General features: G+C 41.5%; 1 protein-coding gene across 3 annotated transcripts; it reads right to left on the bottom strand.

The window, feature by feature from the left end:
- Positions 1-353: 353 nt before the first annotated feature.
- Positions 354-24,435, bottom strand: LOC106588695 (terminal nucleotidyltransferase 4A). Of its 3 annotated transcripts, none has more exons than XM_082970130.1 (13): positions 23,060-24,435; positions 18,147-18,270; positions 17,981-18,027; positions 17,754-17,874; positions 8,522-8,629; positions 7,388-7,516; positions 6,990-7,203; positions 6,684-6,810; positions 6,387-6,490; positions 6,056-6,219; positions 5,781-5,927; positions 5,098-5,262; positions 354-4,712 (listed from the first exon to the last, which is right to left on the bottom strand). In XM_082970130.1, the coding sequence occupies exons 2-13, from the start codon at positions 18,234-18,236 to the stop codon at positions 4,533-4,535; spliced, it is 1,596 nt and encodes a 531-aa protein (XP_082826256.1). In that variant the 5' UTR covers positions 18,237-18,270; positions 23,060-24,435; the 3' UTR covers positions 354-4,532. The 3 variants fall into 3 exon arrangements, with proteins under 3 accessions (XP_082826256.1, XP_014033433.1, XP_014033431.2); XM_014177958.3 differs by lacking the exon at positions 23,060-24,435 and adding an exon at positions 21,922-23,053; XM_014177956.3 differs by lacking the exon at positions 23,060-24,435 and adding an exon at positions 22,003-23,053.
- Between the last annotated feature and the right edge of the window lie 3 nt (positions 24,436-24,438).

The following is a 24,438-nucleotide window of genomic DNA, read 5'->3' as shown; positions in this document are numbered from 1 at the left end:
CTGTAACAAAGTGTGGACTGCATTTTGTAGAGTTAACACTTTGCCAAAGTTTTTAAAAATATAGTTATTGCACACGTGCAGTTCAGAGTAGGCAGTCCCTAATGGAAATATGCAAATAAATACTTGAACTGGCCAATAGGATCTCACCAGCTCATGCTTGTTCTGCCTACTATGAAATGACTCTGGTCCATCTTGGGTTAGTTATAAAAATCTTTGCTATGGGTGTGCCACCTAGTGTAGATGAGCATTAGTACAGGATCACATTTGACCTAATTTTATAATCACGCTTTTCTGGATCTTGTAGAGAAGGGACTTAAGGACATACAAAAACAAGACAAGATCACTATGATAACTGGCAGTTTTATGATGTTTATTAAAAAATAAAATAGAAAAAAATATACTGGTACATAAAAAAAATGTTCAAAACAAAAGCCAGGCTGTCACTCCGTGACCGCCGCTAGTTTGGCAACCATTTTAGGAGTTCCTCTTCAGATGAGTTGGCCATGACAGAAGAGCCGCCACCTTTCACAAAATGGCGGCCGTTAAGTTTAAAATCCCTCATTGTGATGCAATGGAGTGCATTACATTGCATCTATGTGTACATGTGTTTCTTGTTCTCAATGGTCTAAAGAGGCTTCCTCTCCTCCACATCTCTCCGATCAGTAGGGTTTTAGATCGGTGAAAACAAAACGGCAGATCTACCAAAGAATTGGCTTTTACCTGTTCCAATTTCTTTCAGATCAGATAAAGGACAAGAGGGGAGGAAGCTTGTGTAGACCATTGGGATACACACAGAGTTGAATCCATACAGACTTCACACTGCATTTCAGTCTTAATAGAATCTGTAAAAATGGTGGACAACTGACAGGCTTGACAAATCTCTAACTAGAGATAGTGTTTGAGCTCTTCTCTCTGACAGATGCTGGTTCTATTCTCTAAAAGCAGACACAGCTTGAGTCCCAAATGGCACCCTATGTCCTATATAGCCCAGCTACCTTCCACAAGACACTACAAAGATCTAATCAAAAGTAGTGCAATACATTCAGAACAGGATGCCATTTGGGGCCGACGACCCTGTCAAAGGCGGTATATTGGCCAGGTCGAGTTTTGATTGGTGGTTAAAAGTTTCTATAGCAACATTACAGAGAGTGACGTTGGCGCCTAATACAGTCTCAGTAAGGGTAGAGGACTCTAGTGCACTACGAAGGGTATGAAGTTGTCCACTACAGAGTGCAAGTCGCTCCTCATGTGCACTCAAATGACACCCTAACCCCTATATAGGACACTACTTTAGAACAGCACTAGGGTACAATAGCATGCACTATATAGAGAAAAGGGTGTCATTTGGAGAAAAAAAAAATAAAGTCTTGCTATTCGCTCAGACAAGCCAGACATACAGATACCCGACCACTTAAACACACATCCCCTTCCATAGACTTTCTGCCAGATAGAAATACAAAACTAGAGACTTTTAAAACATCAGGACTTGCATACAAAGACAGTTTTGTGGTTCACTTGTAACTGGGCTGAGGCTGGCTAACCACCATCTAGCCTAGCCCACCAATTACAGGCCTAGTCATTCAAACTGGAGTTTACAGTAACGTCACTCCGATCCAAGAAGCAGTGGTTGTCATTGGAAACAGAAATACTGGGGCACTCAACAATAACCACTTGCATAGTAATAACATCATATGTTCAGTGTGCAGCTACCGCGCTGAGCCTCAGCCACACAGTCACTCGTGTGTGTGTGTGTGTGTGTGTGTGTGTGTGGGGCTGTATACTTGCAGAGACGACACACACACACACACACACACACACACACACGACAAATAACTAGCGGAAGTACCTGGCAATCAAATATACACTAGATTCCAGAATGGAATCAAAATGATTCCCTTTCCTCCATTGTTCCAGAACTTTCTCCCCCACTAAGAAGAAAGACCCTTTAGCCTTTAGAGCACCTAGTCTTTTAGGGCATGTCTAAATGGTACCCTGTCCCCTATGTAGTTCACTACTTGACATAGGGGCTAGGGTGCCATTTCACACCACTCACCAATCTTCAGGTCAGTTTGGCTGTTCCTTCATCTAACTCCACCCCCACAGCCACTAGACCATGCACATCTTTAAACAATGACAGGCATACAGACACACACCAACAGAAACACACTTGGGGCATACAATATGTACTTGGCCTTGTGCCAAACTCCTGCAATGGGGAAGAGTTTTCAGCCCTAGTCTACACTAGGACTGAGTAGCAGAAATGGCACAAACGTTAGGTGACTAAGTCCTCCTGACTGATACACGCACACAGGGTTTTAAAAACAACAGCTATGGTATTGGGCGTGATTAAGAGCTCAGTCAGTCAGTCCACTGTTTCTCTGCTATAGTAAGAGCTCAGTCAGTCAGTCCACTGTGACTCTGCTATAGTAAGAGCTCAGTCAGTCAGTCTACTGTGACTCTGCTATAGTAAGAGCTCAGTCAGTCAGTCCACTGTGACTCTGCTATAGTAAGAGCTCAGTCAGTCAGTCCACTGTGACTCTGCTATAGTAAGAGCTCAGTCAGTCAGTCCACTGTGACTCTGCTATAGTAAGAGCTCAGTCAGTCAGTCAGTCCACTGTGACTCTGCTATAGTAAGAGCTCAGTCAGTCAGTCAGTCCACTGTGACTCTGCTATAGTAAGAGCTCAGTCAGTCAGTCAGTCCACTGTGACTCTGCTGTAGTAAGAGCTCAGTCAGTCAGTCCACTGTGACTCTGCTGTAGTAAGAGCTCAGTCAGTCAGTCCACTGTGACTCTGCTGTAGTAAGAGCTCAGTCAGTCAGTCCACTGTGACTCTGCTGTAGTAAGAGCTCAGTCAGTCAGTCCACTGTGACTGTGCTGTAGTAAGAGCTCAGTCAGTCAGTCCACTGTGACTCTGCTGTAGTAAGAGCTCAGTCAGTCAGTCCACTGTGACTCTGCTATAGTAAGAGCTCAGTCAGTCAGTCCACTGTGACTCTGCTGTAGTAAGAGCTCAGTCAGTCAGTCAGTCAGTCCACTGTGACTCTGCTGTAGTAAGAGCTCAGTCAGTCAGTCCACTGTGACTCTGCTGTAGTAAGAGCTCAGTCAGTCAGTCCACTGTGACTCTGCTGTAGTAAGAGCTCAGTCAGTCAGTCCACTGTGACTCTGCTGTAGTAAGAGCTCAGTCAGTCAGTCCACTGTGACTCTGCTGTAGTAAGAGCTCAGTCAGTCAGTCCACTGTGACTCTGCTATAGTAAGAGCTCAGTCAGTCAGTCCACTGTGACTCTGCTATAGTAAGAGCTCAGTCAGTCAGTCCACTGTGACTCTGCTATAGTAAGAGCTCAGTCAGTCAGTCCACTGTGACTCTGCTATAGTAAGAGCTCAGTCAGTCAGTCCACTGTTTCTCTGCTATAGTAAGAGCTCAGTCAGTCAGTCCACTGTGACTCTGCTATAGTAAGAGCTCAGTCAGTCAGTCCACTGTTTCTCTGCTATAGTAAGAGCTCCATCTAGTGAGACAATGTGAGATTACAGACGTTTAACCTGCCAACAATAGAGGTTGCATTGCAGTAGTCTGAAGTGACTTAGCTGCTTATGATTCTTCATTTTCACACATTATAAAACACCCATGGGGGGGTTCAACTATACATTGACACCAACAAGATACACACAACTCAGCAATTGACACACACTCTTGACACAGACACACACTCCGTCACACACTCTCCAGACCGGAGGCCATCTGGGGAAAGGTTCTGTAAACTCTTGGCAATTTTTTTTTTTTAAACTACAATCTTAAAAACATAACACCAAAATGCCTTTACATACACGAATAATAAAATTAAATAAAGATTGATAAGATAAAAAAAATCGAACACATTATTGCACAAATTAGAAACCGTCCATAGTGTGAACACTGAAAAAGATACAGCTTGGCTGCAGGGTTCAAGGACAAAGGCCTTCACAACGCAACCCAGTCCAAAAAACTAAAATAAACTCAATTTACCACACGACACTGGGCTTCACTACTTCCACCTGGCAAAGATGTCACTATCCTCAGTCTCCTCGAACGCATGTGAAAAAGGGCAAAGCAGAATTTTTTTTATATTAATGTGAACAATAAACATTAACGAAAAGAAAACAAAGGTGGATCCCAAACAGGAAGTGAAAGACTGGAGAGCTGCGGAAAAGTCCTGGGGTCAGAATGCACGTTGGGTTGCGCTGCGTTCTGTTCGCTAGCCGCACTGCTCGTTCCTGTATCGTTGGCCGTTGGTTCATTGCGCAGTAAAAAACATGCAGAGATGGGGAGAGGATGAGCGATGGAGAAGGAGTTTTCCCAGAGCTACACTTCTTTCCCTCCTTGGGGCCAAAGTTCAGCAGCCCAAAGTGTTGAATGAATCCCAATGCTGGTCTGGTGCCTCTGCCTGCCTGTCCTCCAAGTTGAACAGCAGGGAGCATTGTCTCATCAAGTTGTCTTCCCAATAAGTCAGAATGAGAGAGGGATGAAGGGAGGACGAGAGGAAAAAGGGGATGTTTTATCCTTCATCTGCTCAGGCTTACTGGCAGGCTGTCCCTCTTCCGACGGCGCCAGGTGTTGCGGTACTGCGTGTGTGAGTGTGTGTGAGCGTGTGTGAGAGGGTGTGTGTGGGCGCGGTTGGCCAGGGCGGGACTGTGGACCATAGCTGGATTGTGGAAGCCTTTCACGTGAAACTTAGGACCATTCTGGAGAGAGAGAGAGAGAGAGAGAGAGAGAGAGAGGATGAAGAGTTAGAATTCAAGTCACTGAGTGTTTGAAACCTGAAACAAACAAACAAACAAACAAACACAGCAAAGTACTCTACGAAAGGAATCCTATAATCAGTTAAATCTTGGAGATATTCAATAGAACAATGTAATCATGAAACCAAGAGGGACAGATTGAGAGAACAGAGAGAAACAGGGGGAGGAGAGAAAGAGGGAGAAGAGAAAGCAAGATGCGTTGGAAAGCAAAAAAGAGAGCAGAAATAAGAAAGTGAGAGGTGAGGAGAGGAGAGTTTTAAAGGAGAGAGAAAGACAAAGAGGTTGTCCCAGTCTAGTGTGTGTAGCCGTTATTGCGGCCAGCGCCTACCTGGTGTGTGTGGCTGGTGGGGTGGGGGCTGGACAGAGGCTGGGGGTTGGAGGGGGCATGAGGGTTATGGTGGGCAGGGTGGTGGGTAGGGGGGGTCATGTCTATACCCACCTGTCTGCCAGGTAAGGAGTGCATCGTCAGGCCACTGGGCAAAGACATACACGCCTGGAAGGAAGGGGAGGGAGAGACATTTTGAGCCATCACACGTCCAATCACAAACCGCTTTAGATCACCATTTCACAATCCCTGTTACTGGGATGTGAGTACTAAAAACACAAGGCATGGAGACCATTTCATAGAAATATATATGACAAATCTTAATGATAAGATGGAGCTGGAAATTGAGGAATGCTGTTTTTTTATAAACGTAAAAGGTAGACTGTGGTATGATGCTGGCAGAAGCAGCACCCCAGACATTAAGATGCCAGACTTTGTGGATACCTGTGGATGTGCACGGATGCACTTCACCCTGCTACAACGTGGTGTCTGCGGGACCAAAACAGCAGAAGTTTAGCCTCGTGCTTCAACACTCTTAGATGTTGCGGAAACTGGCCAGATATCGTTTATACTTAATGCGTCGCTGAGTCTACCTTTCATGTCCCACTCACAGAACATGTTGATCCATCACGCTAAACTCTCCCATCTCTAACAACACAAAGGTCAGTAGTTGCTAGGTTCTGTACCTGTGAGCCAGGGGACATGATGAGGTGCTGCTGGTTGATGCCAGGCTTGCCCAGTGCCAGGCCCAGGGGTAGAGTCATACCCAGAGACTGGAGGGTGTAGGGGGGCAGCGCCGGAGGGCGGCCAGGGCATGGCGTCGAATCAGAGTCCTGGAACACACAGCAGAGGGGAGGGGTTAAAACATGATCAGCTGTCAAATCATTAACACAATTGCATTTAGATAGTTCATCATAAAGACTGCAGTGTGTGTGTTTATTGTGTGTGTCTGTGCCCTTACGTTGTCTGACCCGGACAGAGAGGAGACCGAGGAGGCTGAGGAGTGTTGGTGAGGACTGGACAGGGACATGGGGGAGTCTGCACTGTGAGGGGAGACTGAGTCCCTCTGTTCCTCCACACCTAAACCCAACACACACCGTGCTGGGTCCTGCTCCAGGACAGAACCTAAAGAGAGAAACAGGTTATTATACACAGCAACACACACTTCCCAAACAAGACAACAAAAGGTTACCCTTGCACACACAGGCCAATATACACACACACAAAACCTGCCATAAAAGACAGTCAAGACTTTTTTTTACTCAGGGGTTACACACACACACTTCTCTTACCCTGGCTCTCCATGCGGGCGAGGTGCCTTCCTCCCCACTTCGTCATGATCCACTCCCTGTAGTCAATCACTTCCTGGGTTACCTTGATTATCCTCCCCAAAGTGCTGCAGGGATAGTGAGAAACAGGAAAGGGCAGGATTTAAAATGTTGCACAGCAGTGGATGAGTTACACTTTCCAACATAACCACCATATTTATTTGACAATCTTTACTTTGATAACTTCTGTACTTATTCATGTACAAACATTTCTAGGCCCGGCTGGACACAGAAGACATTCTGAAAGAGAGGGGAACCAACCTGTCGAAGTCCTTATTGGGGTAGGAGCGTGCTAGCGGTGACACGGCGTGACCAAGGACGATGTAAGCGTAGTCAAACACCTGCTTGACTTGCATGGCTCCGTACGAACTCCTGCCAACGTCGTTACCTGGAACACACACACAGTTAAAACACCTAAATCGGCCCATACAAACGATGGCCAACACCATTACCAATGGAAAACACACACATTCGCTCAAACACTGTCCAGCACACCGTCAGATGCACGCACATACACATCGTCACTCAAACACTCAGTCCTGCACACCATCAGATGCGCACACACACCTGGCATCAGTGGGTCCTCTATACAGAGCATGGAGGGTCTGTAGCCATTGGTCATAACCTTCGTCATATCCTCCTTGGCCATGTAGGCCCCTCCGTTCTTGACGCGGATGCCCGTCTTCAGGTAGTTAAAATGGCGGCCGTACAGCTCAAAGAACTCAATCAGCAGAATGCCAAGGTTGATGTTGGGGCTACTGGCGTCAATCCTTGGGTGGAGCTGGATGGATGGATAGATGGATAGATAGAGAGAGAGAATAGGCAGACATGTTATGACAACATTACAAGTGCCATAACTGTACACTGTCATACTAGATTATACAAAGTGTGTGTGTGTGTGTGTGTGTGTGTGTGTGTGTGTGTGTGTGTGTGTGTGTGTGTGTGTGTGTGTGTGTGTGACGTACCTGGAGGAAGCTAATGACCATCAGGATGAGGCTGTAAGAGCTGATTCCTCCAGTGAACACCTCGTTGAGATCTCTCTGGAGCAGAAACTGCTTCAGCACAAAGATCAGGTAAGGCAGCACGGGATACCTCTGTAGGGGGCCCGAGAGCAAAAGGGGGGAAGGAGGGCGAGAGAGATTAAAAACAGTAAGGAGAGAATCGAATCCCTGCTCAATTTACACAGTCATTGAGGAGCAGAGCACCTATTAAAAGCAGGAATTATTTAAAATTAAAGACGATGAAAAAGTCTTTATTTAATGAAAATATGTAACTTAGTATGAGGATCACTACTTGAAATACAATTCGCCTCCTTTTTACAGGTTCTCATTTTTAAATCATATGCTGATTTTGGGGATGCGGTTGTCAATGGGACAAAGACTCGTACGTTATGCTTCTGGTGACTTACAGAAGCATGTTGGGTTATGTCATTGAATAAAGGACAGGTCAGAGAAATTCCTTTACTGACAGCATATTGTAGGCCTATCACCAAATCTCCACCTAACCCCTAGGGCATAGGCACTACTGCAGAACTAATAAGATTGGCTAGAGAAGTAAAAGCACGGTTCATTTGAGCGGGAAAACCCTACATTACAGCAGACGACACCACTCTGAACCAATGTGCAGGTGTACATTCTCTGTTCTCGCCCAATCTGGAACACTCCATCTCAAATCCAAAATGCTGGAGTATAGAGTCAAATTTAAAATGCATACAGTGTCTTCAGAAAGTATTCACACCCCTTGACTTTTTCCAGATGTTGTTTTACTGCCCGAATTTAAAAATGATTACATTTAGTGTCACTGGCCTACACACGCACATACAACATCCCATAATGTCAAAGTGGGATTATGTTTATTTGATTTTTTTACTAATTAACTCAAAATGAAAAGCTGAAATGTGTTAAGTCATTAAGTATTCAAACCCTTTGTTATGGCAAGCCTAATAAGTTCAGGAGTAAAAATGTGCTTAAGTTAAAATAAGTTGCATGAACTCACTCGGAGTGCAATAATAGTGTTTCACGTGATTATTAAATGACGACCTCATCTCTGTCTTGGGAAAATAAAGCTAAAACAAAAACTACAAATGCTAGTGTTCTCACCTTGGTGTAGTCCTTGATGAAGAGAGCAGCTTTGACTCCCGTCTCCACATTGAAGCTGATGTCCACTTTGACGTCTGTCTCCTGGTCAGTCAGCTTGATGATTGGCACCTGGGAAAAAGAGAAACATTGACTTTTTATAAAAATAAACAAAGTTTATTTCACATCCATTTCAATTTCATTCCCGCTCAATTCAAAGATCCAATCCTTACATTCAACTAAGTCTCATCTACTTGTTAATCCTGTTCAATTCTGACGCTCTCTGGTGTCATTTTCTAAGCGACACAAATTGTAATCTACCATAATTAGATATCATTTTGAAATTGAAATGTAAGTCCTACAAACACATGCTTAGCACTGTTAGAAGGGAAAGTGCCGTGGGATTCTGATATAGCTGTACAGCAACGTCATGACTATTAAAGGGGGCAAAAACGGTTTAGCCCCCTCAGTTTAAACTTGTGCCCCCTCAGCTTAAGTTTTATGTCCCTATATAAAAATAGCAAAAATGTTTAAATGATGATTGAGTGACAGGTTGGCGCAAAACCTGTATTTCTCGGCTGCACTGCGTCAGTACAATGGACAGAGTGCACCGCAGTGTGTGAATGGGGATATGGAAAGCCACTGGGGCGGTTAGACTCCTTTGGGTGATTGGCTAAATGGATAACGTGATACGCCTCCGCCTGTAATATTTCATTTATAAGGGTGGGGTCATGTTTACCGTTGAAGCTGCTTCACGCAACTCTGCTTCACGCCCTACCACTACAGAGTTTAGTTAGCTTCTTAGCTAGCTGTAAAAAGTGCTAGTGTTATTAGCAGTACAGTAGTCCAGCAGGACAGAGGAGACTGAGTGTAAAAGACTTCTTGGATGCCGTCATTGGTGAAATGTCAGAACGATTCAGCGAACACAACAGCCAAATGGTGGAGGCCCTGTGTGCCTTTGACCTGGAGAGCCATGACTTTCTAGATGGGAAAAAGGTGAAACCCCTGCTGGAGCTAAGCAAAACAGATTTGGTGGAAGCAGAGTTTAGTGTCGCTCGCCAGTTGGGCCGAAAAGTCACCCGCTCCAGCTCCAATGAGGACCCCACTATATACTGCAACGATTCTCTGGTTCTCTCTCCACTACGCTGACCGTGTTTACTGCACTGACACATGGATCTCATTTTCCACTGACAAACGTGTTCAGACAGCACAGAAGAAGCATGCTACATCTGAGGAAAGCTCAACTAATTCAACTGTCATTTGAAGGGGATCTTACAAGAATATTTCAGGGATAATGGAATGATCAATAACTCAGGAAGTTCCACAGAGCATCAAGGCGGCTGCAACTCTTCTGAAAAGAAACAATCTTGCTGGTTGGTTTTTATCAAAATGTTGGTGGTATAGCCAGTGGCGTCATTTCAGCAAAAACCAAGGGTATGGAATGGCAAAATGACTACCTTAGCCAACAGCCTAGGTTTTCAACAGCCTGGTTTAGTGTGTAGAGGGCTGTCCATGGTGGTGATAGAGCGCAGCGAACAATTCACACCAACCGGTCACTTCTTGGTCAAATGCACTCAAATGGTCTCGGCAATTAAACGGGCGTCTATTGTGGTACAGCACAATATAAGCGGAAATCTATATAATTCCAATGCAAGAATCCAAAAGATTCCACAGGGTATAGCTACAGTACATACAGTTGAAGTCGGAAGTTTACATACACCTTAGCCAAATACATTTAAACCCAGTTTTTCACAATTCCTGACTCTTAATCCGAGTAACAATTCCCTGTCTTAGGTCAGTTAGGATCACCACTCTATTTTATGAATGTGAAATGTCAGAATAATAGTAGAGAGAATTATTTAATTAAGCTTTTATTTCTTTCATCACATTCCCAGTGGGTCAGAAGTTTACATACACTCAATTAGTATTTGGGTGCATTGACTTTAAATTGGTTAACTTGGGTCAAACGGTCCAGGTAGCCTTCCACAAGCTTCCCACAATAAGTTGGGTGAATTTTGGTCCATTCCCCCTGACAGAGCTGGTGTAACTGAGTCAGGTTTGTAGGCCTCCTTGCTTACACACACTTTTTCAGTTCCGCCCACAAATTCTCTATGGGATTGAGGTCAGGGCTTTGTGATGACCACTCCAATACCTTGACTTTGTTGTCCTTAAGCCATTTTGCCACAACTTTGGAAGTATGCTTGGGGGTCATTGTCCATTTGGAAGACACATTTGTGACCAAGCTTTAACTTCCTGACTGATGTCTTGGGATGTTGCTTCAATATATCCACATAATTTTCCTCCGTCATGATGCCATCTATTTTGTGAAGCGCACCAGTCCCTCCTGCAGCAAAGCACCCCCACAACATGATGCTGCCACCCCCGTGCTTCACGGTTGGGAAGGTGTTCTTCAGCTTGCAAGCCTCCCCCTTTTTCCTCCAAACATAACAATGGTCATTATGGCCAAACGGTCTCTCTTTTTGTTTCATCAGACCGGAGGATATTTCTCCAAAAAGTACGATCTTTGTCCCCATGTGCAGTTGCAAACCGTAGTCTGGCTTTTTTATGGCGGTTTTGGAGCAGTGGCTTCTTCCTTGCTGAGCGGCCTTTCAGGTTATGTCGATATAGGACTTTTTTTACTGTGGATATAGATACTTTTGTACCTGTTTCCTCCAGCATCTTCACAAGGTCCTTTGCTGTTGCTCTGGGATTGATTAGCACTTTTTGTACTAAAGTACGTTCATCTCTAGGAGACAGAACACGTCTCCTTCCTGAGCAGTATGATGGCCGCGTGGTCCCATGGTGTTTATACTTGTGTACTATTGTTTGTACAGATGAACGTGGTACCTTCAGGCATTTGGAAATTGCTCCCAAGGATGAACCAGACTTGTGGATGTCGACCATTTTTTTCCTGAGGTCTTGGCTGATTTCTTTTGATTTTTCCCATGATGTCAAGCAAAGAGGCACTGAGTTTGAAGGTAGGCCTTGAAATACATCCACAGGTACACCTCCTCTAATTGACTCAATTGATGTCAATTAGCCTATCAGAAGCTTCTAAAGCCAAGACATAATTTTCTGGAATTTACCAAGCTGTTTAAAGGCACAGTCAACTCAGTGTATGTAAACTTCTGACCCACTGGAATTGTGATACAGTGAATTATAAGTGAAATAATCTGTATGTAAACAATTGTTGGAAAAATTATTGTGTGATACACAAAGTAGATGTCCTAACTGACTTGCCAAAACTATAGTTTGTTAACAAGAAATTTGTGGAGTGGTTGAAAAACGAGTTTTAATGACTCCAACCTAAGTGTATGTAAACTTCTGATTTCAACTGTATCTGTATGTTTCCGTATGGAAATAGATCAATTCTATTATGGTTTCAATGGTAGCTTAGTGGTTTTTGTGATTGTAAATGGAAATGTACATATTAGAAACATGGTTATGGTAGGCTGGCATTGCTTAATTGATTGTGTGGGTCAAATTTGATCCACAAAAGTGGAATGTGTCATATGAAAACATGTTGCTGAACTCATGAGCGCCATGATTTTCCATGTTTGAAGCGGGCCTATAGGCCTATTTATTTAGCAAGACAGCTGTGCGTGGCTGCATCTCACTGGAGTAGGATGTTTTGGTTATTTGGATCTCCATTCGCCTTTTATTTAATGCTTTGTTTACTGTTAATGTAACTAGCCTAAATATAGATTGTGTTATGCCTTTATTGATCTGATATTTTGTTTACCTCAGCCTACTTGGTACCAGTGTTTCTTTCGCATTAATCTGTTCGCATTCGCAGTTGCCAAACTGCTATTCACCAAAAAATCATGTGCATGCATGAATGAATAACTAGGCTACTACTTTCAGCATTTCATTTGCATTATTTTGGTAAGACAGCGGTGTGTATAGGCTGCATTCACATAGGAAGTTTAATAAGTTAATTACCCCATCTACAATGCCTTCAGAAAGGATTCACATCCCTTTACTTTTTTAACATTTTTAGTGTTACAAAGTGGGATTAAAATGGATTTAAATGGTAATATTTTATTAACGATCTACACAAACTACTAACATCAAAGTGGAAGAAAAATTCTAACATTTGTAAAAAATAAAATAATAATAATAATAATACAGCATCAGTCAAAAGTTTGGACACACCTACTCATTCAAGGGTTTTTCTTTATTTTTTACATTGTAAAATAATAGTGAAGACATCAACTATAAAATAACAGATAAGGAATCATGTAATAACCAAAAAAAGTGTTTAACTTTTTGAGGAAAGGGGGGCAGTATTGAGTAGCTTGGATGAAAAACATGCCCAAAGTAAAATGCCTGCTACTCAGGCACAAAAGCTAGAATATGCATATAATTAGTAGATTTGGATAGAAAACACTGAAGTTTCTAAAACTGTTTGAATGATGTCTGTGAGTATAACTCATATGGCAGGCAAAAACCTGAGAAAAATCCAACCAGGAAGTGGGAAATCTGAGATTTGTAGTTTTTCAAGTGATTGCCTATCTAATACACAGTGTCTGTGGGGTCATTTTGCACTTCCTAAGGCTTCCACTAGATGTCAACCGTCTTTAGAACCTTGTTTCAGGCTTCTACTGTGAATGGGAAGAGAATAAGAGCTGATTCAGTCGTGTGTCTGGAAAATTGGCATGAGCTCAAAAATGCGCGCGGCCGTGAGAGCGAGCTGCCTTTCCTTTCAATTCTAAAGACAATAGAATTGTCCGGTTGGAATATTATTGCAGATTTATAATAAAAACATCCTAAAGATTGATTCTATACATCGTTTGACATGTTTCTACGAACTGTAATGGAACTATTTTAACTTTTCGTCTGGAATAAACTCACGCGCTTAGTGAATTTGGAGTGCTGGACTAAATGCGCGAACAAAATGGAGGTATTTGGACATAAATATGAACTTTATCGAACAAAAACGAACATTTATAGTGGAACTGGGATTCCTGGGAGTGCATTCTGATGAAGATCATCAAAGGTAAGTGAATATTTACAATGTTATTTGTGACTTCTGTTGACTCAAATGGCGGGTATCTGTATGGCTTGTTTTGATATCTGAGCGCTGTACTCAGATTATTGCAAAGTGTGCTTTCGCCGTAAAGCTTTTTTGAAATCTGACACAGCGGTTGCATTAAGGAGAACTTTATCTATAATTCTGTGCATAACACTTGTATCTTTTATCAAAGTTTATGATGAGTATTTCTGTAAATTGATGTGCTCATTCACAGGAGGTTTGAGGCAAAACATTTCTGAACATTACACGCCAATGTAAAATGGGGGTTTTGGATATAAATATGAACTTTATCGAGCAAAACATACATGTATTGTGTAACATGAAGTCCTATGAGTGCCATCTGATGAAGATCAAAGGTTAGTGATTAATTTTAGCTGCATTTCTGTTTTTTGTGACACCTCTCCTTGCTTGGAAAATGGCTGTGTGGTTTTTCTTGTCTAGGTGCTGTTCCCTTACATAATCTAATGCTATGCTTTCGCCGTAAAGCCTTTTTGAAATCAGTGAAAGTGGTTGGATTAACGAGAAGATTATCTTTAAAATTGTGTATAATACTTGTATGTGTGAGAAATTTGAATTATGAGATTGTTGTTTTGAATTTGGCGCTCTGCTATTTCACTGGCTGTTGGCGAGGTGGGACTCTACCGTCCCATATGTCCCAGAGAGGTTAACAAATGAAAATATATTTTAGATTCTTCAAAGTAGCCACCCTTTGCCTTGATGACAGCTTTGCACACTCTTGGCATTCTCTCAACCAGCTTCACCTGAGATGTTTTTCCAACAGTCTTGACGGAGTTCCCACACATCCTGAGGACTTGTTGGCTGCTTTTCCTTCATTCTGCGGTCCAACTCATCCCAAACCATCTCAATTGGAGGCCAGGTCATCTGATGCAGCACTCCCATCACTCTCCTTCTTGGTCAAGTAGCCCTTACACAGCCTGGAGGTGTGCTGGGTCATTGTCCTGTTGAAAAACAAATGATAGTCCCACTAAGCGCAAACCGGATGGGATGGCGTATCACTGCAGAATGCTGTGGTAGCCATGCTGGTAAAGTGTGCCTTGAATTCTAAATAATTCACCAACAGCATCACCAGCAAAGCACCCCCACACCTCCTCCTCCATGCTTCACGGTGGGAACCACACATGCGGAGATCATCCGTTCACCTACTCTGCGTCACACAAAGACATGGCGGTTGGACTCATCAGACCAAACACATCAAATTTGGAGGACAGATTTCCACCGGTCTATTGTCCATTGGGCGTGTTTCTTGGCCCAAGCAAGTCTCTCCTTCTTATTGGGTCCTTTAGTGGTTTCTTTGAAGCAATTCGACAATGAAGGCCTGATTCACACAGTCTCCTCTGAACAGTTCATGTTGAGATGTGTCTGTTACTTGAACTCTGTGAAGCATTTATTTGGGCTGCAATTTCTGAGGCCAATCACTCTAATGAACTTGTCCTCTGCAGCAGAGGTAACTCTGGGTCTTCTTTTCCTGTGGCGGTCCTCATTAGAGCCAGTTTCATCATAGAGCTTGATGGTTTTTGCGACTGCACTTGCAGAAACTTTCAAAGTTCTTGAAATGTTCAGCATTGACTGATCTTCATGTCTTAATGTAATGATGGACTGTCGTTTCTCTTTGTTTACTTTAGCGGTTCTTGCCGTAATATGGACCTGGTCTTTTACCAAATAGGGCTATCTTTTGTATTCCACCCCTAGACAAATCATTTTTCAGGCATTAAGAAGGAAACTAATTCCACAAATTAACTTTTAAGAAGGCACACCTGTTAATTGAAATGCATTCCAGGTGACTGATGCAAACTCAGCATGAAGCTGGTTGAGAGAATGCCAAGAGTGTGCAAAGCTTTCATCAAGGCAAAGGGTAGCTACTTTGAAGAATCTCAAATCTATTGGTTACTACATGATTCCATACATGTTATTTCATAGTTTTGATGTCTTTACTATTATTCTACAATGTAGAAAATAGCAAAAATAAAGAAAAACCCTGGAATGAGTCGGTGTGTCCAAACTTTTGACTGGTACTGTATATAAATAAACAGTAACACATCTTTATTTTATAAGTATTTAACCCAGAGTCAATACATGTTAGAATCATCTTTGGCAGCAGTTACAGCTGTGCATCTTTCTGGGTAAGTCTTCAAGAGCTTTCCACATCTGGATTGTACAACATTTGCACATTATTCTTTTTTTTAATTCTTCAAGCTCTGTCAAATTGATTGTTGATCATTGCTAGACAACCATTTTTCAGGTTATGCCATAGATTTTCAAGCAGATTTAAGTCAAAACTAACTCTGTCATGGTCTTCTTGGTAAGTAACTCCAGTATATGTTTGGCCTTCTGTTTTAGGTTATTGTCCTGCTGAAATGTGTATTAATTTCCCAGTGTCTGGTGGAAAGCAGACTGAACCAGGTATTTCTATAGGATTTGCTTAACTCCATTACGTTTCTTTTTTATCCTGAAAAACTCAGTCCTTAACGATTACAAGCATACCCATAACATGATGCAGCCACCACTATGCTTGAAAATATAGAGTGGTACTCAGTAATGTGTTGCATTGTGTTCAGGACAAAAAGGGAATTGCTTTGCCACATTTTCTGCAGTATTATTTTAGTGCCTTGTTGCAAACAAGACGCGTGTTTTGGAATATTTTTTATTCTGTAGAGGCTTCCTTCATTTCACTCTGTCAATTAGGTTAGTATTGTGGACTAACTACAATGTTGATCCATCCTCAGTTTTCTTCTATCCCAGCCATTAAACTCTGTAACTGTTTTAAAGTCACCATTGGCCTCATGGTGAAATCCCTGAGCGGTTTCCTTCCTATCTGGCAACTGCGTTAGGAAGGACGCCTGTTTCTTTGTAGTGACTGGGTGTATTGATACACCATCCAAAGTGTAATAACTTCACCATGCTCAAAGGGATATTCAATGTCTGCTTTTTTTTACCATCTACCAATAGATGCCTTTGTTTGTGAGACATTGGAAAACCTCCCTGGTCTTTGTGTCTGAATCTGTGTTTGAAATTCACTGCTTGTCTGAGGGACCTTAAAGATAATTGTATGTGTGGGGTACAGAGATGAGGTAGTCATTAAAAAAATTATGTTAAACACTATTATTATACACAGAGTCAATGCAACTTATTATGCGACTTGTTAACCACATTTTTACTCCTAAAACGTATTTAGGCTTGCTATAACAAAGGGGTTGAACACTTATTGACTGAAGACATTTCAGCTTTTCATTTAATTTGTAAAAAAAAAGAAAAATCCTTAAACATAATTACACTTTGACATGAGGGGTTATTGTGTGTAGGCCAGTGACAATTAGTTTTTTACAAAATAGTCCCTTAGTTGGGGAATAAGAGATTTGAATGTCTAGGTTTGAAATAAAATAACCAATTACCATTCCAAAAGGACACAGCCATGTTAAAAGCGCAGGGCTTGTGGAAAGTGCCATGCATACATTTTTAATCTTACAGGAATGATATACATAAAGCTGAAGTTGTAATCTTTTTACTGGTATAATCAGATCTCATGTCTGATTTCCAGTTCGTCCATTGCAAGATCACATGTGACTTTGGAACACAAAAAATAGATGCGTCTGGTTTGATCTGGTTTGGGTAGTACCTCACTGTGCAAAAATGGCTGAACGGATTTTGAAGCCTGACATCTTAAAATGACCCTACTGATCAGGACTTTCTAGTTATCACGTATTGTTTTTAAATAACACAGACAGCCAAGGAAACTTCAAACTACTTTTCCCATTGGAAACGAGTTGAGATTGATCAACGGCGAATATGGAGGAATCATTCAAGGTAATGTTATATTATATATGGATGGAAAAGAAATGCATTGCATTATGAGGACCACCAGGGTGTACCCTTTCCATGCATACAATTATTTTCCACTTTTTGTCACTTGACCCAAATTATACACACTATGTATATGACCTTTGCACGTGATTTATGGCCTGTAGGGTGGACGGTAGTGGGGGCATTCTTATGACATCACCAGCAGTGAGATTTGAGATCGATTTCCAAAAAGACAAGTGCTGTAGTTTTCGAATGATAGGTCACTTTCTATTTTCTGAATGAAATTGACTGAATGAGTACAGAGCCCAAAACACTGAGTTTAACAGGTTATCAGTTTGAACAGCATTGAAGCTATCCCAACAGATCGTGTAAGCATTCTTTTAAAACACAGCACCAACTCACCGTAGCTTTGTCCAGCACTTTGATGGAGAAAGGTTCCGCCACGTTGTGTTTCCGGAGGGCCTGTTCCAATTGCTGCAACGGGGGGCGTTCCCATTTCCCAAACACCACCAGGTCTATGTCACTATGGCAACAGAGAAAGATGGTGGTAGGTCAACTGGTGGCCAAGCACCTGGAGAAAATTCTGAGAACAAGATTCAACACATTACACAACAAGGCTGCTATCTTACCTTGTGGGTAGGTAGAGTCCAGTGCTGAAGCTGCCAAATATCTGCACCTGGAGAGAGAGAGAAAGTTAGAAGAAAAAAAACTGTATTGTACCAATATTTGTAAACAAATGGCTAAAATGTCTGATGTGCTGGTTCAACGCCAGCTCTGGTGTGTGTGTGTCCTCACGTCAGCAGTAGGCCACAGCTCCTTGATAACAGTCTCGATTCTGTTGACCACCTCCTTCCTCATAGAAGCCTCCTCGGGTTGGGGAGACATGAAGTTGTAGAAGTCCACCACCTCCTCATGGAGACTAGGGAGGGACAGGGGAACATGGAGAGGAGAGGGTTAATTTCTTTGGGATTGGGGGCAGTATTTTCACATCAGGATGAAAAGCATGCCCAGAGTAAACTGCCTGCTACTCAGGCCCAGAAGCTAGGATATGCATATTATTAGTAGATTGGGATAGAAAACACTCTGAAGTTTCTAAAACTGTTTGAATGATGTCTGTGAGTATAACAGAACTCATTTGGCAGGTGAAAACCAGAGAAAAATCCAACCAGGAAGTGGGAAATCTGGGATTTGTAGTTTTTCAAGTGATTGCCTATGCAATATACAGTGTCTGTGGGGTCATATTGCACTTCCTAAGGCTTCCACTAGATGTCAACAGTCTTTAGAACATTGTTTCAGGCTTCTATTGTAAAGGGGAGAGAATAAGACCACCTTGAGTAAGTGGACCAGCTGAAAGCTATGAGTTGTTTATCGCGAGCGGCCGTGTGCACGAGCTCCATTCCTTTTCATTTCTAAAGACAAAGGAATTGTCCGGTTGGAATATTATTGAACATTTATGATAACAACATCCTAAAGATTGATTCTATACATCGTTTGACATGTTTCTACAAACTGTAATATAACTTTTTTTACTTTTCGTCTGGACTTCGTGCGCGCGCCTTGTGCATTTAGAATAGTGAACCTAACGCGTGAACAAAATGGAGGTATTTGGACATAAAGATTAACTTTATCGAACAAAACGAACATTTATTGTGGAACTGGGATTTCTGGGAGTGCATTCCGATGAAGATCATCAAAAGGTAAGGGAATATTTATAACGCTATTTCTGACTTTTACTGACTCCACAACATGGCGGTTATCTGTATGGCTTGTTTTGGTGGCTGAGTGCTGTACTCAGATTATTGCATGGTGTGCTTTTGCCGTAAAGCTTTTTGGAAATCTGACACAGCGGTTGCATTAAGGGAAAGCTTATCTTTAATACTATGAATAACACATATCTTTCATCAAAGTTTATGATGAGTATTTCTGTAAATTGATGTGGTTCTCTGCAAATTCGCCAGATGTTTTCGAGGCACAACATTACTGAACATAACGCGCCAATGTAAACTGAGATTTTTGGATATAAATATGAACTTTATCGAACAAAACATACATGTATTGTGTAACATGAAGTCCTATGAGTGCCGTCTGATGAAGATCATCAAAGGTTAGTGATTAATTTTATCTCTATTTCTGCTTTTTGTGACTCCTCTCTTTGGCTGGAAAATGGCTGTATTTTTTTGTGACTAGGCGCTGACCAAACAATCGTATGGTGTACTTTCGCTGTAAAGCCTTTTTGAAATCTGACACGATGGCTAGACTTAGAGCTTACTTGTGAATGTATGAAAGTTAAATATTTCAAATAATTTTTGGGGAATTTCGCGCTCTGCCATTTCACTGGATATTGTCGAGGGGTTCCGCATAACAGGTTAACTCGGAACTACAAAAACTTGACTTCAGTGAGTTCAAGACAACTGGGAATTCAGGAAAAAACGGGCTCCGACTGGGAAATACGTTTTGAACGGTCATCCAACTCGGAATTGTTAGTCGGGAACTGAGGCCTCTTTCTAGAGCTACGGCCTGAAGATCAATGACGTCATCATGACTCGACCTTGTTTTTTTTCTGAGTTCCCAGTTGAAAGCACCATAAATCCAGAGAATGCCAGACTTTGATGACCAAATTTGCCCACTAAGGACCGCCACGCCTCCTTCCTGTTCAAGTGAGCACAGCACAATAATATTGTATGCTGCTGCATAAATGATGTAATATGCCAGGGAGATATGTATACTGTAGCTAAGAAAGTAATACTAAGTGTATGTTGTGTAGTAAGCTGTTAGTAGCCCATGTGCCTCACCCTAATAATTTGGTGTATTTAGCCCTCTTAACTTAACCCACTGTTCTGACTTGGCGGAGCACAGGTAGTCTACAGCCTGTTTTAGAGAATTATTGAATATTGTAAAAGCTTTCATTGTCTGCTTATATGTCCCTGTTATTTATCCTACGGTTCTGACTTTGTATACAGGGAAAACACTAAGAACGGCCCATATTCTGAATTCTGTCACTGTACATTTCAAAAGTACCAAACAAATAGTTAAATTGATTATGTATGTCCTAGCTCGCTTATTAATGTCTTAATCGAAATTACAGATTGCCTCTTATCCGCTTGTCGTCCCCTTATGCCATAGTTTGTATATCCCAATTGTCATTAGAAATCACATTTGTTTAAGCAAGTCAGCCATGTTTTTTGTTTTTTTTTACAGGCAGTAAATGAGAATGAATCAACTGTTTCACTGCCAGACAAGGCTCTGCTGATAGCCAGGTGTAGCAGTGGTAAGATATTGGGATAGCTTTATATATGCCCTAACAGTTTGTGGCCACCGACCATGTGTCACCGTTAGAGTTCAATGAATGTATTGTTACGTGTTGTGTATTGGCTTTGCTGGCATATGTCCCACTTTTAGTGGTATTTGTTTTTCCCCACGAAGATTTACATGCTAAAATCGCCACTGGGTGCTTCCTCCGTCACATGGTCGCGTCATGCCCTTGTTATGAACGTTCTCAAGTCGCCCTCTGCCGGCGGACCCAAAGTGATGCCCTAAAGTGGTGATAAACCCAGTCATTCTGGACGGAGGCTAAATACTATTGCTTCTAGATTACACTATTGCTAGGGCACTAAAACATTTAGTAGGAAACAACTTTGCCAGCATTATCACGTCGTCAAATTTACTTGACGGATCTCAATGTTCTCGTCAGCTAGCAAAGTTCGCCAAAAATAGCTAGCTAAAATCCGGTGGCCTTAATTTTATAACGTTAGCTAGCTTTCTACTACATCTAAAGTAAATCTGGCGACATCAAAATTAAGACAGAAGGTTTCCCTACTAACTATTTGACTCATTTGGAATGACAGTATTTCCAGGCCACTGTAATGCACTTTTGACTAAATCTTCATCGACGATGCATACGAGTAGAACGTTCAACCGGGCATCAGTCCAAAAGAATATTGTGACGAAACATGCGACACGTGATCCTTTGGGATGCTTCTGTGCATACTAAAAGTAAATAATGAGAACTCTTGTATGCATGTTTTTGGCAACAAACTGATTTATTGTTAAACCATGATTTTGTATTTTCAGCAAATCTGATAAAATGTAATTTATTGATAGCTTTCTTACTCCTAATATAGTAGTTATCTAGGTATCTTAAATAGAGGTCGACCAATTATGATTTTTCAACACCGATACCGATTATTGGAGGACCAAAAGGCCCGATACCGATTAATCGGACGATTATTTTCTTTTTTTATATATATAATGACAATTACAACAATACTGAATGAACACTTATTTTAACTTAATATAATACATCAATAAAATCAATTTAGCCTCAAATAAATAATGAAACATGTTCAATTTGGTTTAAAAGTGTTGGAGAAGGAAGTAAAAGTGCAATATGTGCCATGTAAGAAAGCTAATGTTTAAGTGCCTTGCTCAGAACATGGGAACATATGAAAGCTAGTGGTTCCTTTTAACATGAGTCTTCAATATTCCCAGGTAAGAAGTTTTAGATTGTAGTTATTATATTATTATAGGAATTATAGGACTATTTCTCTCTATACAATTGTATTTCATATACCTTTGACTATTGGATGTTCTTATAGGCACTTTAGTATTGCCAGTGTAACAGTATAGCTTCCGTCCCTCTCCTCGCTCCTACCTGGGCTCAAACCAGGAACACATCGACAACAGCCACCCTCGAAGCAGCGTTACCCATGCAGAGGAAGGGAAAAAAACTACTATTAGCGTGCACCCGGCTAACTAGCTAGCCATTTCACATCGGTTACACCAGCCTAATCTTGGGAGTTGATAGGCTTGTAGGGGTGGGTATAATTTGTGGAACGTTCCAACAGGAATCTGTTCCAAAAAACGTAAAGTAAAAGGTTGCCAACCAACAACGCATACAAAGTAGCAACGCATACAAACCTAGCTAACTAGCTGCCGAATAGGCATCAACTCACCACGTAGATTATTCTTAATGTTTGTCCATAGGCAAACAGACATGTGAGGACAGACATTTTTCGGAATAAACGTGATGAGTGAAAAACGCAATGAAATTAGACCACTCCCTACCCGGTATCTCATTCTGCCGCTATACAACTTTGTATGCGTTGTTTTTTGGAAACCTTGTTATTTACAAAGTTTTTGGAATAGATTCCTGTTGGAACATTCCACAAATTATACCCACCCAGGTTGAAGTCATAAACAGCGCAATGCTTGAAGCACAGCGAAGGGCTGTTTGAATGAATGCTTACGAGCATGCTGCTGCCTACCACCGCTCAGTCAGACTGCTCTATCAAATCATAGACTTAATTATAATATAATAAACACACAGAAATACGAGCCTTGGGTCATTAATATGGTCGAATCTGGAAACTATCATCTCGAAAACAAGTTTTTGTCTTTCAGTGACATACGGAACCGTTCCGTATTTTATCTAACGGGTGACTAAGTCTAAATATTCCTGTTAGGCATTGATGTTTATGGTTAGGTACATTGGTGCAACGACAGTACTTTTTTCGCAAATGCGCTTGTTAAATCAACACCCGTTTGTCGAAGTAGGCTGTGATTCAATGAAAATTAAGGCACCGCATCGATCATATGCAACGCAGGACACGTTAGATAAACTAGTAATATCATCAACCATGTGTAGTTAACTAGTGATTATGTTAAGATTGATCGTTTTTTTATAAGTCTAATGCTAGCTAGCAACTTACCTTTGCTTCTTGCTGACCTCGCGTAACAGGTAGTCAGCCTGTTAATCCTTGTGGAGTGCAATGTAAGGCAGGTGGTTAGAGCGTTGGACTGGTAACCGAAGGTTGCAAAAACGAATCCCCCCAGAACAAGGCAGTTAACCCCCGTTTCTAGGCAGTCATTGTAAATAAGAATGTGTTCTTAATCTGACTTGCCTAGTTAAATAAAGGTGTTAAAAAAAAATAAAAAAATAAAAAAAATAGGCTAATCGGTGGCCAAAAATACCGATTGTTATGAAAACTTGAAATCGTCCTTAATTAATCGGCCATTCCGATTAATCAGTCGACCTCTAATCTTAAAGTCACCTGGCAGTACTTGTTGCAGCCTCTGATTTTATAGCAGTGGTCACCAACTTGTAAATATATAGCTAGCTAATCTAATCAACAATAATATATGGAATGTAGTTAGCTAGCAAGCCAACTAGCTAGCTATAGTTGAATAACTTAAGATTGAGTCAGAGGTTCATCCTCAGTGGCTAACTATGATCCCCTTTTTAAGTTTGTGTGACTTAAACTTATATTCTAGAATTTACACAACCATTCATATGTTAAATAAACAAATAAGTTAGCAAGCTAACCCTACCAAAGCATTAGTTAGCCGCTACCTGCTTAGCAAGCTAGCTAACGCACTGCTAATAAGTAAAAACTGGTTAGCCACTGCAGTCCAATCTAGCTAAAAGTTAACATTCGAATTACTATCACCCGTGCAGCAAATCAAACAAACACAAATTACACGTTAACTGGTTGACTTTATGCATGACAAGATGACATATTTGTATAATCATAAATAAAAGTAGCTAACGTTAACTAATAGGAATAGGAAACCATGATAGCTAGCTATCGCGATTAACATTAGCAAGTTAGCCAAAGATTATAACAAACTCAAGATAAACTAGAGCCTGTTGTTTCCAATGGGGGCAAAATAATTCGTGGGCAGAGCCAAGCACGAGCTAGTGAGATTCTATTGGCGCGTTCCAGTATTTAATTGCATATTTCCGTTAAAGAACGCCTACTCTGTGAAACGTGTGTGTGCAATAACTCAATTCGCCCTTGCACTTCTAAACAACGCATTTTTTCCTCACTTTGGCAAAGGGTAAAGTCTACAAAACTCAATCCACTCTGTTAGCTACATATTATAGTTAAGCATACAGAAAACTGTATGGAGAAAATATTTAATCGGCACAAAATTCATATTGCTCAATCTTCTCCCACAGCCGGCCAATGGGCTTCCTCTCATCACCATATTTGGTAGTGAGTGAAAGGCCAACCGGATGTTACATTTATACATCCGTTGAAATATCTGTTTCATTGTGCGTTGGCGTCAAACAATCCCAGTGGGGCAA

Source organism: Salmo salar, chromosome 27, assembly GCF_965601325.2.
Source record: "Salmo salar chromosome 27, fSalSal1, whole genome shotgun sequence".
Lineage (NCBI taxonomy): Eukaryota > Metazoa > Chordata > Actinopteri > Salmoniformes > Salmonidae > Salmo > Salmo salar.
This window is presented reverse-complemented; position numbering and strand designations above follow the sequence as displayed.

Coding starts and splice junctions, on each gene's coding strand:
- LOC106588695 (XM_014177956.3), bottom strand. CDS start 22,025: ATGTGTTCCTGGTTTGAGCCCAG. Junction 17,875..17,980: donor GGACTCTACCTACCCACAAG/GTAAGATAGCAG, acceptor CTGTTGCCATAG/TGACATAGACCTGGTGGTGT. Junction 5,928..6,055: donor CTCTGTCCGGGTCAGACAAC/GTAAGGGCACAG, acceptor TGTGTGTTCCAG/GACTCTGATTCGACGCCATG.